Source organism: Haliaeetus albicilla, chromosome Z (assembly GCF_947461875.1).
Source record: "Haliaeetus albicilla chromosome Z, bHalAlb1.1, whole genome shotgun sequence".
Taxonomy (NCBI): Eukaryota; Metazoa; Chordata; class Aves; order Accipitriformes; family Accipitridae; genus Haliaeetus; species Haliaeetus albicilla.
Window position 1 is genome coordinate 42,179,678 of NC_091516.1, and position 19,161 is coordinate 42,198,838.

Below are 19,161 nucleotides of genomic sequence, written 5' to 3' on the forward strand. Positions count from 1 at the left end.
GGGATTTCAGGCTGGCTAAAAAGATTGAGCTGTAATTGCCTCAGGGCCAGCACATTGCTTTCATGCCTTAAGCTTGCAGTGGCTTCTTCTCATGGCCACCCCCATGAAGCAGAAGGCCACTGGGAAAGCAACAGGTAGTCTTCTGTGCTTTGGGGATGGGGGTAGGGGGAGGCGACATGCCCTTAATGACTTTGAAGATGTGCTTCAAAATCAATGAAAGCTTGTTTCACTGTGGAATTAGTAAACTAGTAAATGCTTTCCACTGCAGAGTATGCAGTAGGAGACAGATTAATGCATGCCTAGGAATCCTGGACTGGACATTTAGAATTATTCAAGGAAAGGTTGCAGACACAGCTTTCTCTTGCAAACTTATTTAATGTGGGGTATTCAGTGGGCAAGCTTTGCCTTCAACAAGGCTAAACTCTTAAGGCACTGTGCTGAAATCCATTCTACTTCAGAAAAAGTTTTTAAAGACACCAAGGAAAAACATGGAAGTGAATGTGACTACAAATTAAGCAGGTACTTGAGTGCTATCTTGAATTTGTGTGGGCTAAGCTTTAAGGATGTTCTTGCTGAAATGCTTTCCTGAGGTAAGGTTCCCCACAAGGATTATCATGTTGACTTTATATGAAACATCATTTGTAATAGAAAGCTTGCATACTTCCTCTCATAAGCTGCTGAATAGTCTTTATTATCCCTGCATCTCTGTGAGCAGATAGCACTAAAGAAGTGAAGAGATTTTGCATTTATCTGTAGAAATATAACTGGATACTTGGAATTAATAAGAAAAAACCTTCAGAGGAATGAGGAATGAGAACAGATTTTGACTGACTATGTTGTAATGGGGTGGAAGTATTTCAATACTCAAATGATAAGGAAATAGTCATGTCAGTATCACTACGTACCCATCAAGGCAAACTTAATGGTACCAGGTGGAACCTGTAATACAGTCCTCTGCTACAGTAACATTCAGGAGCAGTAAGACAGTCCTTCTACCTGAGCTGAGACTAACTGCAGCTAATCAGAGTTAGATTTTTTTTATTATTATTTATTTTAGCAATTGAATGTGGGTTATAGCACTGGTGAACCACATGATCAACGCAGTCCTCACAGAAAGCATCAGACATGGTCTGAATAAGGGAATGTCGTGGTTTAACCCCAGCCAGCAGCTAAGCACCACGCAGCCACTTACTCACTCCCCCCCCACACCCAGTGGGATGGGGGAGAAAATCAGGAAGAGAAGTAAAACTTGTGGGTTGAGATAAGAACGGTTTAATAGAACAGAAAAGAAGAAACTAATAATGATAATGATAACACTAATAAAATGACAACAGCAATGATAAAAGGATTGGAATGTACAAATGATGTGCAGTGCAATTGCTCACCACCCACTGATCGACACCCAGTTAGTCCACAAGTGGCGATTCCCTCACCCCCACTCTCCCCAGTTCCTATACTAGATGTGACATCACATGGTATGGAATATCCCGTTGGCCAGTTTGGGTCAGGTGCCCTGGCTGTGTCCTGTGCCAACTTCTTGTGCCCTTCCAGCTTTCTCGCTGGCTGGGCATGAGAAGCTGAAAAATCCTTGGCTGTAGTCTAAACACTACTAAGCAACAACTGAAAACATCAGTGTTATCAACATTCTTCGCATACTGAACTCAAAACATAGCACAGTACCAGCTACTAGGAAGACAATTAACTCTGTCCCAGCTCAAACCAGGACAGGGAAAAAATCTAGATTTTGCATCCTGAGGCAGGGAAAGCACTGTAAGCACAGCTGTAGTTGCTGCCTCTGGGAGCTTACTGACATGCCAAACCTGCAGTTGGATTTGGGCAGCTGGCAGGGCCCTAGGATAGTGTAAGGATTTCTCTCTGGACAGTTCCTTGAAGGACAGCAATCTGTCTTCATAATCTTTGTAGTCTTTGTGTGTTTGCCCTTTCAGTTCTGTCAAGGCCCTTCTTTTCTCCTTTTTTTAAATTAAAAGTCTTTTTGAGTTAGAACTGTTGAGTATGATTGTTTGCTCTATGCAGAAATGATGCTGTTTGCATTAGAGTGCTCCACATGCTGCCTTGCGGAATCAGGGCATTTGAGACTTGAGAAAAGAGCCCAAGTTCTCTGCCTTACTAGCTCAAGTCCAGTTCTTCTGCCAGGATGGAGGTTTCCAGCTAGGTCCCATCAGTCACCTCTCCAGGCAATAATGCAACTGCAGATGGTGCAGTAGTCCCTTTTGCATTGATTAGGCAGAGTCATGACACCAACAGTAAAACCTGACCTGCCCAGTGGTTTGGTGCAATCAGTTCTCCTGGGGTTGGTATCTACACCCTAACATGCAAAAGAAGATAGCTTCTCACCTGTCCAACAGTTGATTTCTCTTCTTTATGCATTGGCTCCTCTAGCTGTGCACTGGAGGAGGAACTGGACTGTTTGGGATAGTTCTTGCTTTGTGAAGCTTCACCTTGTTTTTTAAGTCTCCTCAGAGTTTTGAGGGCCTGCTCTGCATCTGCACTGATGGTCCTTTGCCAGCAGCCTGAGGACACCTTTCAGAGCTCTGTGGAGGAGCTGTGAGATGATACACAGGAGTGAGGTCCCCCATGATACAGCACACCTTACCAAATGTATTACGGGTTGTTTTGCTTGGGCTCTGCCCCCATTATGAATTTCCAGCCCAATGAGTTATTTACCTTACCTTGCTGCACAGTAAGCTTGGAAAAGAGCAGAGTGCAGCCTCTGAAGCAAGGTGAGCCAGAAATTCTTTCCTACAGTTTATTTGGCCACCCACACTTTTCCACATGGTGGGACGTTCTCCAACGCAGCAAAGGACTCCACACTGGATGAAGTTCATTATGTCATGGCAGTTGCATTTAGCTCCTTATCTGCTGTCTGCTTTAATGTAAGGCCTACAAGTTTTCAGGCCCACCCACTCATTGCTGGCATTTTCAAGGTTGTTTGAGAGTCCCTCAGTAGTAAAGGCACTTCCCTATGTGGCTGTCAGCTTAGCATTCCTGGGCTTAGACCTCTTTTTCCTGCACCAGTTCCATCTATGCATATTTCCTCAGCACCTCCTTTCTTTTCTTTTTTTGCTGCCCCTCCCCACCACACACACATTTTTCCTCTTGGGACCCTCTGACCTGTCACTGCCTTGTGTTTTGCCATTCACATTTCCCCTCACCAGGTGGGGAATGTTTTCTAAAGGCCCTTGCAGACCTTTTGTCTGGCGCTTATCACCCTAAAGTGAAAGCTAACATCTTTCATGGCAATGGGAAAGTATGTGTTGTCTCAAAGCCCAGTTTCAACCAGGTCTCTCCGTGTAGCCTTGCACTCTTCCACAACCCATGTTGCCCCCCTTTTTCTAAAAACTCTACTGTTTGCAAGCAGTATTTGCATTTCTTCACAAACAACCCGTGGGCTATGTGTGTCTCTGCCCATCTTACCTCCTATCTCAAAGTTAAAGGAAGCAAACAAAAATTGTTCCTGGTTGGGCCGTCTTTAGCATGTGTCACCTCTTGACCCTCTGTGGTGAGCCAGATGCTGTGCAGGTCTCACAGTCACATGCCTGCCAACTGGGTCAGTCTGTTGGCCTATCAGGGAGGAAGCGATTGGGTGGTGCAGTGAGCTGAAGCGTCTGTCCTTTGTTTTTCTTTCTCTTTTTCTTTTTTTTTTTTTTTTGCTTTCATTTGCTTTACTAAGGTTGGATTCATGAGGGGAAACCGCTGCCGAGTCCATGTCTTAAGGGGAAGAAGGACACGCTGCCTTGGTTCAGCAAGAGTTTATGTGCTCTCAAACTTTCCTGAAGTTCCTATCTTGCAGACCCAGCAATTTCCTGTTTCCTTCTTGCTGGCCCTGATCTTCATAGAGATAGTGCCAAAGTGAGAAAGCACTGCCTTAGGGCCAGAGAGTAATTCCACTAACTTGTAAGCACTTAATTCAAGCTGCTGGCAAAACAGCAGGCTCCTTAAATGATCTCCTGTAAAGGTCCCAGGAATCTGTTACACTGCATGTTTTTTGTGAAGATAGAGGCTGAAAAAAATTTATAACTAGATTGGACAGCCAGTTTACCATATTACATCACCAAAGTAATACAAACAGTTCTGAGCAGCCCCATGAAATAGACCATAAATGCCTCCTATAGAGATTTGGGATTTTTTTTTTTCTCTGAGGTTTATTTGTTGGTGTTGGTAGTTTTTTTAAACCTTTGGTATGTTCAGAGCTACATGGATGCAGCTTCAGCTTGAACCATTAAGGATGACGGACACGAAATCCTTCTACACACCTGGTAAAATGGAAATTCTTGTCTGTTCAGAAAGGGGCTAGTTTTTGATTGCTCTCAGGTTTTGGCTTCTGTTCTCCTTGAAGGTACCTATATAGTTTTTGCTGCCCACAGTTATGCTGGAACCAGCAGTTTTCCTCATTCAGTGCAGTACAGAAATGCCAGGCTTTTCTGGAGTCACAAGTACTTTGCAAGTTAGGCTCATCGGGGAAGTCAGAGTGAGCTGAAGAGGCTCAGTACTCAGCGGGAAGAAAATGTTTAACTGAGACATAGAGGGATACAGTTCTACAGTCAAGGTTACATGGGAAATCAATCTACGCTGCAGATCAGGGCTGGACATCTTTAAACTGCCCATCATCAAGTCAAGAGGGAATTGGATTGTACTTTTAAAGAAATTAATGAGCTTCAAGCGAGGGAGTGTGAATTAGTAAAGCTGACTTTCTTCTGGGGGCACACACTTCATCACCCCAAAGCTTGCTTGTGTGGACTCACTCTCCTCCTTTCCTTCTGTCCGTCCCTTAGTCCATGCAGGTCCCTTCCTCTTCCACTGGCATAAGCTTCAAGTAGGCTTTGCTCAAGCCTTAGTCTTAGCAAACAGTGATAAGCGGAAGTGTTTGTTATGTTCCTTCCCAGTAATTTACTCTTTTTGTTCACAAAAAGGGACTGGAAAGGTCTCCACCTGCAGTCCAATAAGGTGGCATATTTACAATCTGTAAGTGGCCTTCCAGTGAGAATGGCGAACCTTCCTTTGTGCTGCAGCTGCCACTTGACTTTGTCTCCATTGAATCATAAGCATCTCACTAGTCACCTTGTATGACTTTGAGCATGTCCTCTGATTTTACACCAGCTTTGCAGAAACTCAGTTTGAAGAGGCATGGATACTATTCTGTCTAGGTTGCAAAGCCTTTCCCTCTCAGTCTGTACTCAGACAACCCTTAAGGCTCCTCTCAGCAGACTGCCTCACCTGTGCAGAGCCTGGGAGTCCAGTTGCTGTAGCCACTGAACTTCAGAGGGATTTTTGGAAAGCAAGAGAGAGAAAGAGAATGCATTTTTCTGTTTCAAGACAAAAAAGGGTCAGAGATCCCCCAGGTAAGCTCAGAATTACATAAAGTTTTGTCTGCTTAACATGAAATTACCCTAAAGTGGTTTTACAGCAGTAATTCATGTTTTAGAGAGTAGTTTTTGAAAAATGCAATAGCTCCTATTTTTCTTCTTGTTAATGGCTTTAGGCAGTTCCCATAGATGGGAGCAGATCTCCTTGTTTTTCAGTGTCATGTGAATATTTGCATTAGTGGGGACTTTGTTCATACTGCCTGCAGTTCCTTTTTTCAAGTGTGGTGTTTCTGCATTCAGGGAAGGGAAAAAAAAAAGGTAGAGTATGCAGTGTTTTCAGATCTTATCTCATGCATGATATTTTCAAATTTAATTACAGCATGTAATTTAGTCCTTTCAATAAGCTAGGGGTTTGGTATAGGACTCTAGAACAAACCAGCTTTTCTATCTTGTGCTTGTATAGCTGAAGAAAACATTACAGAAAAGAAAGGAGGTATGAATTTTGACTAGGTGAATAAAGAACAACGCACAGATTCGTGGTCTACAGCTGTGCCTTACCTCACTGCTGCCTGTCATTTGCACTATACATCCTCCAAGCCCATGTCTGCTAGAGATGTATGGAAAGGCAGTGTTTTGGGGCTAGTTGTGGACTGTATGAAATGGCCTCTGATGAACACCTGCTCCCAAACACCACATTTCTTCCGTCATGTGGCTTTAAGTGAAACCCAAAACCATAGTTAGCATTTCTTGTATTTAATTTGCAAAATAGACTTACAGTGCATACACTGAGTACTGGCCATATGCCATAAAAACTATGCATCCTTTGCAAAGAAAAATTAATATCAGAATTAACTCACTGGACACTTTTTCCCCCCCCTGAGCCCACAGAGTTAGATAGCTCAGGCAGATTGGGACTATGGTGCCAATGGATCAGTAATGCAGAGAAAATTCTCATGCAAGATTTATACAACAGTTTTGAACATGCGATGCCAAAAACATGTGTAGAGGCACTCCTCACAAATATGTGTAAAGCCCTTGTATGATGAGATTTCTCTGAGAGCTGCAGATTATTCCTATCTCTGGTAATCAGTTCAGAGCAATTTCTGCTGTCCAAAGCTCACTTACATCACCTGGGAAATAACTGTTACTTCGAAAGTCCATGGTGATCTGCTTTTGATTGAGCTGCTGGTTAAAGAAGAAGCTGTAAGCAAGATGATGAAAACAATTATAGATAGCTACAAGCCCACTTGCTACTATATCTACCTTCGTAACTCAATTTAAAACATTCCATTAGACAGCAGGGTAGCAAAATTGGTTTTTTGTCAGAAATACCACAGATAATATTGCCTTTTTTTCCCTTCCAAATTAATGCATTAGCTTTCTGAGCTTGAGGACATCCTCAGAGTGCTTGTCTCACTTGCAGGTTGAAGTCTTTTAATAAAGTAAAAGGTGGATAGGCTATCAGCAGGGATAAGCTTAATAGTGAGTTTACCTGTTAAGACTCAAAAAGGCTTCAAAATGTGCATTACTATATAGATGGGATTCACTCACGCACGTTTGTTACATCTTAGTTCTTGGTATGCCGTTGCATGTCATGTCAAACATCTCCTTTGGGCTAATAATCCAGGCTCCTTTCAAGCCAGTGAAAAAGGAAAAGCTCTTCCACAAGGCAAATTTCTCCATCCTAAGATTCATGTCAAGGATGGTGGTCAACGCACTGACATCAAGTGTAGACAACCCTTCACCGCTGAGCTGATGGCAATCTGTTGGCTAGCCTTTTGTCAACATTGGGTGTGAAGTCCTGTTTGAACTGATGCTAGCTGAAAGAGTGTCAGACTACTCTTAAAACATGACCCCTTTTCCTGCCTCTAGACAAGGCATAAATTTATCCTGTTCTGAGAGGTTATAAATCATGCTTTGAGGGGCCAAGAGAAAGGAATGTGTTGTTATTATTATTATCCTACTAATTTGAGGAATTAGTACTCCATGTTTGCATTTCATTAGCCCCAGTCAATGGAGCCTTAGAGGACCCAGTCAACATCAGCATCTGGGGAGATGTGACACAACGGGTGGGTGCAACAGTGAAAAGCAGGAGGGAGCTTGAGTTTTGGAAGAGGTCACAGGAGGGATTTTCCTGGACTGTCAGAGGAGGGCAGCCCATGCAAGCAAGGCATCATGGAAGAAGGAGAAAGAAGCTGACACGTTGATGATTAATGGCAAAGAAAGGAAGGGGTATGAGAGACGTTAGATGTACAGGCAGATGGGATTTTGATGGAGTAAAAGAGAGGACTTAAATATCAGAGTCACTATCTCATGTGTCATTGAAACAAGATAGCTAAAGCCACCCTGAAAATGGTGCCAGCCAAGGTGCCCCATTCTCCCCAGTGCTGAGTGCTAAAAATGCAGTTTTACTTGGAAGATGATGGGAAAGACATGAAAATCAAATGTGACAGGGACTACTTCATCCTTATTCTCAGAAAGAAGAACTGAAAATGTGTAAGTAGTATTTGTTGATAGCCAATCTGCAAAAAGCATGTTTTCTGTGGATTCAATGTGTGCAGCAAATGGTAGAACGTCAAGCATCACCTACTATAAACATGCCCCTTGGGTGCCTTTATGTTAGAAATGGCTTTGAATATCAGACAACCTTTGTGTAGGTGCTTGCAGCTTTCTAGCCAACTCCAGTGAAATCAGTCAGTAGATAAAAGCATTGTTCCACCTCAGGGTAGAAGCTATCTTTCAGAAACAAAAATACTGGGATTTATTCGGTACTGTAACAAAATTTCTTACTTCTCTATGTCTGGAGACGGCTAAACAAAAACCATGCAGAAATCTTCCCCACTTTTTACAGATGACAGATAGTCACTTCAGTTAGTTGTAGCCATTTAAAAATTAGGGGCATATTCTCAAGAGTTTAATCTTGCTCTGCAGTCAATGTAGGGAGACAGACATCATCAGAGGGGCTGTTTATCCCACCCATTGTGGGGATAAGTTGAGCTGCTTTCTGTGAGCAGTGGAGAGCACCTTACAACTAAATGATTCAGTTTTGGGTGGAAAAAATCAAGTGAAGTGAAAAGCCTGAATGACTTGTTAGAGGTCACATAGCCCATCAGCAGCATGGTTCCTGAGCTGGGTACTGATTGGTGTCCAGGCTTCAAGCACACCTACCCTGTTTTGACAGAATTTAGAGCAAAACTTATCTAAACTAGGGTGCAACCAGAGACTCTGGTTTGGGGCTGCAGCTGCAGCCTAGCAGGTACATGCCTGACTTAGGTTTAACTCAGCTCACAGAGGTGGTTTTGCAGGCACAGAGCAGCATGAGGAGCTGAAGATGTAATATGGCTTCCCCATCATCCCTGTTGCTGTTAGCTAGTTTAGGGCAACCTCAGGTAGATTCACCTTACACTAGTAGTTACCAGCAATGACTGCAGTGGGGACTTTTTGAGCACTGTCTCTCCTACAGTACTGCTCCCTTTGGTCACGGCACTATTGTTTCCTTGACAGATACTGCATGGGCAAATCCTAAGGCTGGGATTTCTCATCCTACCCTGGCAGCCTCTTTAACGGTCGCTAACTAAACCCTGCTCCTGCCTTCTCCAGGTATTCCTTAAATGCAGCACGGTGTAAGCTAAGAAACGCTGCAGGTGTAGTGGTACTTCCATTTAATAACAATTTGCGCACCTACTGGTGTCTAGCAGCATTGGTGGCCCCAAAATGTTAATACTTCATTCAGATGAGCCCATCTGCAAGAGATGCTAAGTTGGCCTCCAGATCAAAGACTCCTGTGGACACACGGGTGGCAATTGTGTAAGCACAGGAAGGGACGATGCCTCCACCCCCCCCATCCTCTCCCTCCCTTACAGAGTCAAACCAAAGCAGCCACAGTTCACATCATTAATAAGCAGGGGAAGAGGCATTCAGCATGCAGCCAGTCACCCTCCCCCTTGTGAAGAAGGCAGTGGTTGGACCAAGGGGTTCAGTCCCAAGTGACTGAATCAGCACAGGGCCTCAGGTTAAGCCCTTGTGAAAAACACCTACTTCAAGGCAATGCCAGGAAGAAACCTCATCCAGGGCCTCATTTTATTAGGCACTATATCAGCAGTCTGTAATGACTCTTATACCCCAAAATCACTTGAATGCAATTAATGCAATATAAGTAACTGCACATAAACTACACATTTTTAATGAAATACACATGAATGTTGCAGAAATTTAAGGTCACTTGATGGACAGGGCTAGTGAAATCCTCCCTTCCTCCCAGGCTGGGTGTGGGGTAGCGTATTTCTGACATGTGCCTTTAACACTCAGTGTGTCGATCAACAAAACACAGGGTAAGGTAATTAGTGCTTGTGGTAGCAGCAGATAGAGAGCTCAGAGGAGTTGCCAAATCCTCCCTGGCCTTACTTCTTCCCTCACATACAAGTACACTTACCAGTCAGGAAGAAAAACTAAGCCATTCTGACGTGTATTTTCACTCTTGTCTTTTCCAGCCACTTCCACATCTACAACTGGGACAAGTCATCTCACAAAATGTGACATAAAGCAGAAAGCCTTCTGTGTAAATGGGGGAGAGTGTTACATGGTTAAAGACCTTCCAAACCCCCCAAGATATCTGTGCAGGTAAGATATCCTATTTGCTTACTTTTGTGGAGCCACCAGGTTCCAGAAATGCTTTTTCTTTAAAGGAGCACCTGAACAATTTCTTAGTTTTTAAGTATGTGGATGTGAAAACCTACCAAGAATGACCTCTGTGTTCTATATAAGAGGCATAATAGAGGCTAACCAGGAAATCTTCCCATGTGATACTGGCACAGCAAGCCCCATTGATGTTTACACAGCATGAAGTAACACAACTTGAGCCTTATATTAGAAATAATGAAACAGATACTGTAAACTAAATACACTGCAAATAGCAAAAAAAAGCTGTGTGAGTAACTGCATTGGATAAGTACCCTTCATACAGGACAAACTGGCTATTCCTATTGTCTACTCTAGTAACTGAACACTTTCTGAACAGATCAGATTCACAACTGGAGTTTTTGCTGTTGTGTTTAATTGCATAAAAACCAATAAATGTCATGGTAATTGGTGCAGGCTACTATTTCATGTGAGGATCTTGATTCAGGAATTCATATGAGTTTAGTTTTAAGGGTGTGCTTGCATACTTTTCTCAAATCCTGGCCTGTGGTGTATCAGGCTGTTGCAATAGTCCATTATGTTGGAGAACATCCATGAAGATCTACAGCACTGGAGTTCACATCCTGCCTGGTGGTGCACCATAAAGCATTTACATCTGGAGCTGAACTAGTCATAGTGAGTTACTGCTTCTCTCTGGCTTGAGAGGGAACTCAGCATTTAAACCTTGGCAAACACCCTTGGGACCTAGCAGGACTGAGCAGAAAGGGGGCACTTTTGTAAGGATATTGCTGGTTTTCAGATAGACAAGAGACAGTGGTCAGTAAAGACTGTCATCTGCTGTAACTACATAGATTTTCAGTCTACTAGGACTAAAAATCAAACACTAACTGTTAAGATGACTCTGGTAGGTGAGTTAGGTGAAGGTCCATGATGCTTTCATAGGTTGGGAGGGCATTGACTGCTTGTCTCTTCTGTTAATTAAAAAGCACCCAGGACAAAAAAAACCCTCACAAATACCAAACCCCACAATGTTCTGCTTTACTTGTGCATCTTCTTTTTTTGTAGAAGGATGTTACCTGGACTTTATAAGCTTTGTTTTGCTTTGGTTTTTCACAGATTGCTCTGTTGCTGAAAGTGATGAATATTTCATTGATCTTAGAATCATTTTTAGCTGAAGTGAATATGGAAAAGTTACTGGCTCTGGTGGGTTGGATTCTCTTTTGAGAGAGAGAGAGAGAAAGATTTGTGTTAAATTTACATGAGCATTATAAGCCAGCTGTACAAGATGAGCAGTTTGCTATGACTCTCCAGGGCATGTACAAGAGCCTACCTGCCTGTTTCAACTTCCTATCCAAACACTGCTTAGAAAACTCCAGGGCAGCAGAGCTGAGCATCTAGCAGACTTGCTAATAATTAGCATTGTCTTGACAGTTTCAGGTACCTCATTTTCACTGGTACGGGGACTTATCTTTTTTTTTAAATTCAGAGATCTGACTGTGTTTGTTCTTTGATGTTATACATTGGCTAATTTTTTAATTAAATGTCTCAGAGACACCTGGATGAAGTGGAGATTTTTTTTTCCTTCTTGTAGACAAGAAATAACCTTTAATTCTGGGGCTGGAGTTCAAAGAAAAGGAAATTCCCAAATTTGACAGATGTCCCTGTCTCTGGGTGGCCCAAGACCTATTTGGAAAAAGCATCAGAGCTGTAAAATCAGAGAGGGTGAATCTCATTTACAGTAAGGCAGTGGAAAAGGATTCTTATCCTGAGAACAGTCAGGGCCACCGCTATTTTGCAGGGACTTTTGCTATGCCCTCTAATACTTGCCAGAGCTAAAACTTTGTGTTGTGTAGCAAAACAGGACACACTACAGCCATGTAAGAAATAAAAGTGTGAGTACTTGAAAGTGGGTGTACTGGGAAGAGACAAAGTATGGTTCTCTTCTTATTTCATTAAAAATACAGATGTCTATTTTTAATTCTAGTATTCCAGTGTTAATTAAAATAAGTATCTAACCAGTACACATTGCCTTCATTGTTCTGAGAAAATAAATCTTCCCCCAGAACATGCCCGTGGAAACAGAATGTTTGAAATATGGTACTTGCTCTTCATATTTCTGCCTCAGTAGCAAGTTCACGTTTTTCCATATGGTCCATCTGTTGAGAGCAAAACAAAATTTCTAAAGCATGAGCCATATCATTCTAAATTGGTTTTATCCCTAACCAAAAAAACATGACTCAGATTCACAACAACCATGGAATTTTCCAAGTGATATCTCTGGTTTTGTAAACCCCCAATACTATTTAAAAAAAAAGAAGCTCCTAAATCCATCTTCTATTAAAGTCTAGGTATGTATTAAAAAAAAAAAAAGTTTTGTGAAATATATATTGTATAATGATCCAAACTGGATCTGATCTTGCTGTCATGGATACTGGTGTGAACTTTGAAAAAATTCCCTGCTTTCAAGAGGTAACCATGTGAAATACTCAAGAAATGCATCAAGACTTAGTAAGGCATTGTACAGCTACATCTATGGTAGCACGTATGTTCCCCACGTGTATTTTAATTATGACCCCAGACAGAACAAAACAACCTCTAAATATGAAAGATGAAAAAGGAAGCTTTGAGACTACTTAAATAAACTAATGTATAAAATTTTCAGAAGTTTCATAGGAACATGAGTCATATTTTGAAAACATCATAGACATTGGAAGCCGGGAAGTTAATGGCTTCCTATGAGACTGAGGTTCCTAAGTCATTTCTGTTCAGTTGGAAATGTATCTCCAAGTTCACTGAAGACAAAAAATCAGATAACTTCTTCAATAAATACAAAATTAAGACCAGAATTCCTACTGTTTGTTTCTTACTTGAAGAAAAATATATATGAATATAATATCTGTTACATTTTTAGAGTATTCTTTTGAAGTATCCTACCACAAAGGCCCTGCTGGTCTGACTAATTGATTTCTTGCTCACAGAGATCATCTTTTCTAGTGCTTTTGTGTTACTGAAGAAATGAATTTACATCCAAATTTCAGTAGGTGAAAATAAGGCGTCTCTCTAACAGAAGGATGCTGCTTCTTTTCTTAACAGCAAAAGAGTGAATTATGTACTTTTTAATGATATAGCTATTTTCTATATCCATCTTCATGTAAACGCCTTGATGAAATAGAAATTGACAGTAGATTCTTGAAAACAGCAAAAAGAGAAAATTTGTTTCCATGATACTAGCAAAAGTTCCAGAGATACTCATTCAACAGGCAGGACAGGAATACTAGTTCTGACTTAGGCTATGAAATGGATGACTAAATATGGAAGTGTACTGTATTTCCCATGGAAAAAAAAAAAAATCTCCCACAATGCATTTGTTTATAGGCAGCAGATGAAATGGAAATGTGAGGTCCTGATCCAGTCAGCCATTCCTCTCCTGCTGAAAAACAGTTTGATGATATGCATTTGATGTTCTGAGAAGTGCCTTCTGAACACATGCAAATACCAGTCTTTGCAACTACTGTGTGTAGAGGAAAAAAGCAAATATTTTAGTATATGTGGTTTAGTATTGTGGTTTCAGTCAGTTAATAAATAAATAAATAGTCCGAGTAGCCTTTTTTTTAGGCAGAAAGGAAATTATAAGGCTCTTGCAGCACAAAGGTCTACTTGTTGCCCTGAGTTGCTTGTCTCCAACTTTTGCTAGTGTCATAAAAGAAAATGGTACATGTGTAATGAACTGGAAAAGAAAGACACAACAAGAAATAACATCTGGAAGCTTTGACCTGGACAAGATGTTTTGAAAACGACACCATTGCAAGCTGTTTGTAAAAACACAATCTGCAGTAAACAACCTGCCAAACAACACTGGAAACGGTGCTGCACTGCATATCTGACAAAATGCCTTTAGCATTCACACATAATCCTAGGCAGACAGGCTCATCTCAGCTCTCATCTCGGCTGGCCCACCCTGGACCCATTCTTAGTGGCAGGTCCTGCAGTCCATTTCCTGACAATAGTTTCAGGGTGAGTATAAACACACCTGAACTGTTTTCAGCGCCATCTCAACAGGGCTGACCCTGCTCAGTCTGGAAGTGATTTCAGCATTGTCTACACTAGTGCTCCAGTTGTTTTCATCACCTCCACAGCTGCACCAACATCTGAAAACAAGCACAGATGGAGCAAGCAACCACCAGCAGCCAGTGGCAGGAGCAGAGCCTGAGGCTTTTAATCAGCAGCACGTTCATTAGGATTGTGTAGGGTTGAGCCTGACAAACAAGATGTAGAGGTCCCTATGAAATGAAAGCCAATGCAGGTGTGAATACCAGCATTCCAGGGATGAGTATTTAACTAGATCACCATAGTGCAAAATAAAACTGAAATCACAGGGGTAAAACATTCTTACTCTTGTTCAGTAACACAGATCAAAATGGCTTCTATCAAAGGCATTTTGCCTTCTATCAAAGATGCAAAAAGTCTTCTATGGTGCCCAGTAATATCACCTTTTCATTACAGAGTTATCCTTGTTGCATTTTTCTCAACAAAATATATCTGTGGAGACTGGGATGTCTCTACCCTGGGTACTTATCAAAAGGTAGGACCTTAGCTCTGAAGAACATAAACTCCATTCCTTAATAAAAAATACATCATTACAGCAAATCAGCTCCAAAGAATCATCTGCAGATCCTCAATACATACCTTTATTATACAAAAAATCATTCCTGCCTGGTTTATTTGAACAAGATACTAGCGTTTATGCCTGACACTGGTCCTCTGCCAAAGTGATTTTCTGAAAGTCCCATTTGTACAAGGGCAGCATCCCTGACCCTTAGGGCTAGAGGCAATTGTGGAAGAGTGGAATTTAAAATATCAGGACAGCTTTCAATGCACATGAAACTCGGGTGGACAGAAGAGGTGGAAGATTATTCTGAACAACATGCATTTGCAAATAAGAAGGTTTTTTTGGCCCCTGGCGAGTAAATGATGAAGCAGTTTGAAAAGGAGGATAGTACCAGATTGGCAGCAGGAGAAAAAGAGGGGGAGATTCTTGCACCATAGCAAAATCATGGAGAGCATCAGAAATACAGGCAACACAAGTGATGTATTCAAGGATGCAGATATCAGGTAATGTCAGGTTACACGCTGAGTAAGAGTGGGTAGAAGAAGGAGGAGGAAAGAAGATTAAAATCTATAGATGTTTAGTGTGGTGGACAGTCATTCACACTTATGGCTGAAGCACAGGAGCCTGCATTGCTATGGTGATATTCTGGGAGCCTGAGCTCTGCCCCAAAATGGAGAATAAAGGTGAAGGAAGAACTGACAGCCAGCAGCAGAAGAAAAGACAGGCAAAACACAGAAGAGAAATTCCTTCACTATGACCAAGGGGAAAGCTGCACTGAAGTTTTCCACAGAAGAGCTTAGGAACTGAAAGGGAGGACAGCTGTGGGGCTTCAAATTTTGAGAGCACCTCTACCCTCTCATCTTATTTATTGAATGGACTGACTATTTTTCCATTTGTCAGTCATGTTGAATATACTTCCTGCCTTTGGGTTTGAGTTTGTCTTCTCACTTTTTGGAATTTTTTTTTGGCTTTTCTGTGATTGCTGTTTTAACTATTCCCCTTCAAAGGAAATTACTGGAAGACACAGCGTGCCATTACAGAAATAGGGAAATCATGGTATTTTCACAGGATTTATGTGACTGATGAAAGCAACAGTGTAAATTGCTGTTACACACTGCATTGCAAATTTAAAAACACTCAATCTGGTCCTTTCATGAGGTGGAATAAGCAATGAGCTGATACACATTTTTGCTAGCCCTGATTCTTCTTTCTTTTTCAAAACAGACAAGCAAAAAGACTTCCTAGATTTTTTCCTCTGGTGGATTATTGCTGTAAATTTTGCAAAGTGTTACCTTCTGGAAAGGTTACACTTTCTTGCCCCTTTTCTGATCATTTTTCCCTAACACCTAACCAGGAGGTCACTTAATGCACTACCATCTCCATAGGCCAGCAGATGTCAGTCTGTTAGTGCAGTGGTTTTGGTGTACTATTGCTTATCACATTTTTGCCCTTTAGGTGCCAACCTGGATTCACTGGAGCAAGATGTACTGAAACTCTGCCCATGAAAATCCAAAACCAAGAAAGTATGTTAAAATAATCTGAACTTTGCTTTCTTCCCCAACTACAGCAACAAAATCAATAGTACTTGGTGTTTTCACAGTTCAGCTGGAACCGGCCTCTTTATGCAATAATTTATGACCTGATTCTCTAAAGTAAAATCTGTACACCATGGCATTACTGACCTCCAAAATGTTTCTCATTTGTGTTATTTTTGATCTTTCCATCCGTTTGCAGATGCATTTGTATTGCACACACTGGCAGCTTTCTTGTTTGGGAGACTGCTGTTAAGTGCAATCCTAAAAAAGCAAACTCATGGAGATGAGTGATGTACAAATCTTGTGTCCTCGCTGCCTTGTGGAAAGTGCATCCTAAAAGCAATTCGGGAATTTGGAATGGTGAATTTCTGTCTCACATCTCGAAACACACTTTGATCTGGATTGGATTGGTTTGGTTTGGGCTGGTTTTTCAGGGGGGGATTTCTTTCCATTTCCACAGAGCAAATGAGTTGCTCTCAACATCTTGAGCCATTTTGACACAGTAAACCGAGATTCAGTTTCTGAAAGTGAACTCACCAAGTCATATCAGTTCACACTGAAGGAGCTTCTTTCTTAGCATATATTCACCTCTTCTCTTTTCTCTGTTTTTTCTCTACCATTTTTTTTTGTTTGTTTTTCCTCTCAGGTGCCCAAATGAGTTTACTGGTGATCGCTGCCAAAACTACGTAATGGCCAGCTTCTACAGTACGTCCACTACCTTTCTGTCTGTGCCGCAATAGAAGCATGCTCAGTTGGTGCTGCTTTCTTGTCGCTGCATCTTTCCTCCAATTTTTTTTTTTTTTAAATCTGTAACTAGATTTGTTGCCTAAGGCCTAATATTGATTGTCTCTGCCTGTTGCATGAAAATGATAACAAAAAGCAATTGCAATACTCTCCTGGATTGTTTGGCATTGAGGTTATGGGGAAAGGCAGGACTTACTTAGGAACACTGTGAAATTAACACCAAATGGTGTGATACAGACTCTCCACTGACATCAAGTAGTAAAAGTGCAAAAATGACGTTTTGAAAGTCTCACATTTTATTTGCCACAAAAAGCTTATGAGTGTTTATACAGACCAGTACTCCCCCAACAAAGGGTCAGGTAGCTAATCCTCTACTTGCATATGAGATTTGTATTTGGACCTACAAGTTAAAGGTAATTGACACACTTCCATCATTTCTAATGAGCACATGCCAAACAGGATCAAAGTGTTCTTCCTCCTCATTGTCCAAGTTTCAGGGGAAAGATCACAGAAAGACAAAGAAAAGGGGGAGAGACGGCATAAACAATGGAGTCTGACACATTTATTCATGGGTAACAGGTGCAAGAGATCAAGTATTTCAGAGCCAGATTAATTGGCCAAAGAAATGTACCAGACAGACACACACACACAGACACACACACAGAGAGGACTCTGTCTGTGTCAGACTGCTGGTAGAATCAGCACTGCAGTCACATATCTCCTAAGCTTTCCCATGGAGGGACAAGTTAATTATTATTACTTGTCAGGGAGGAAACAGAAAGTACACTGAATATTTATTTTCTCTCATTGGCTATAGCAAAGTCAAAGGTAACATATAAGAAAATTGCTTAGATCTTCCATTTTAATGCATGTGTACTATTCATAATTAATTGTCGCTGGCATCAGAATGTACTATGATCTAAGAGCAGTATTATAGGAACTATTTTTTTGATGGATTACTTGTCAGCACAGAAAGATTTCAGAGACTTTAGGGTAGCTTAATTTAATTTCCATTAGTATATAGGACAAAGAGCTGTTAGCATGTGCTGGACATTTTGGAGCCTGAAGAGATGCATAGGTTTTCTCTTATACTGATGGATGAAAAATGTCCATACATAATTCATACTGCCCATCATGGAAGCTACCCATGTAAATCCCAAGGGTGCTGACTGGAGACCAGACCTTCCAGCATTCAAGTGTGTATTTTATGTCCTATTTTAAAAGCTTTACTAGTGTGAGTTATTTTTAAAATGCCTCTGGTAACTATGGATTTAAAAATTTTTATGCTGTTACAGTGTTTAAGTTTACCAAATGTTAGATTTAAATGGCCTTTTCTATGTATTGTGGTGAAAAGTGCAGTTAAGGTTTTCTGATCGTAAAAGAATCATTTAAAAGGAGGTAGTGTAAAAACATGAGATCCATTTTTTGCTGCTGAATTTACCCTGAAAACCATGGAAGAATTGTATGTTGATCATAAATTCATTTTCCTAACCAGAAAAAAAAAAAGGCAGAGGGGGGAAGGGGTTGGGGAGGAGTTGGGTTTTTCTTTATTAGTTTTTCAGTTTCCTATCTCTAGTTCTAGTTGGGATTTTTAAAGGAATCTGTGAGCAGTAGACACCAGGCTGAGATTTTCTAAAGTTGCCTCCATGGGAAAAGCATAGATGCCCTTGCCTTGCTGCAGGAGTTATGCTCAGCTGTAAGTACTTATGCTGGTCCAGCCCTCCTCTCCTTGAAATGCACTGGCAGGAGACCACACTGCTGCCTACCTCAGGCTACTCTCAGGCAATGGCTCTGAGACTCTGGCACTTCCACCTACCCGGCATCTGCAGTATAATGTTGGGTTTCTTGAACTGCTACAAATCTTAAAAATACACTTTTGGGAAGGGTCCAGTGAGTGTGCATTTATATCTAACCAAAAAAATAAATGAAGAAGCATTATATGACTTTTTATTATTACACCCAACACAGACCAGAGTATACAATTAAAAATGGGACTTAGATCTTCAGGCAAATGTTGCATTTGGAGCTTAAAGCCAAGTTCATATCTTGCACCAAGTGTTGTGGGTGATTAACTTAGCTCTGTAGATGCAGCTTTTGCAAAGTATAGAGTAAATCAGGATGTTAAACAGCATAAGTGCCAGTAGGAAATGAAAGTGTACATGTGAACTATACAGTGCTATCTAATTTTACTTTCTTTCAGGAGGGTCTTTCTTCATTTGGAAAGAAAGGGTCAATGGGGTTCCACACCAAGTGTGCCTACTGATGAGCTGTTACTATCTTAAGGCTCTGTATTTGGCTGTTGAGAAAAAGT

At 41.2% G+C, this 19,161-nt stretch overlaps 1 protein-coding gene across 22 annotated transcripts in view; it reads left to right on the top strand.

The window, feature by feature from the left end:
* NRG1 (neuregulin 1) overlaps nt 1-19,161 on the top strand; it is a 473,863-nt gene that overhangs the window by 430,675 nt on the left and 24,027 nt on the right. For 14 of the 22 annotated variants that reach the window (XM_069777407.1, XM_069777411.1, XM_069777401.1 and 11 more), the window contains 2 exons: nt 9,815-9,944; nt 16,753-16,811. In XM_069777407.1, coding sequence (XP_069633508.1) covers nt 9,815-9,944; nt 16,753-16,811 — 189 coding nt within the window. Of the gene's footprint in view, nt 1-9,814; nt 9,945-16,026; nt 16,095-16,752; nt 16,847-19,161 lie in introns of those variants that run through there. The other 8 variants (XM_069777404.1, XM_069777412.1, XM_069777403.1 and 5 more) reach the window with 5 other exon arrangements.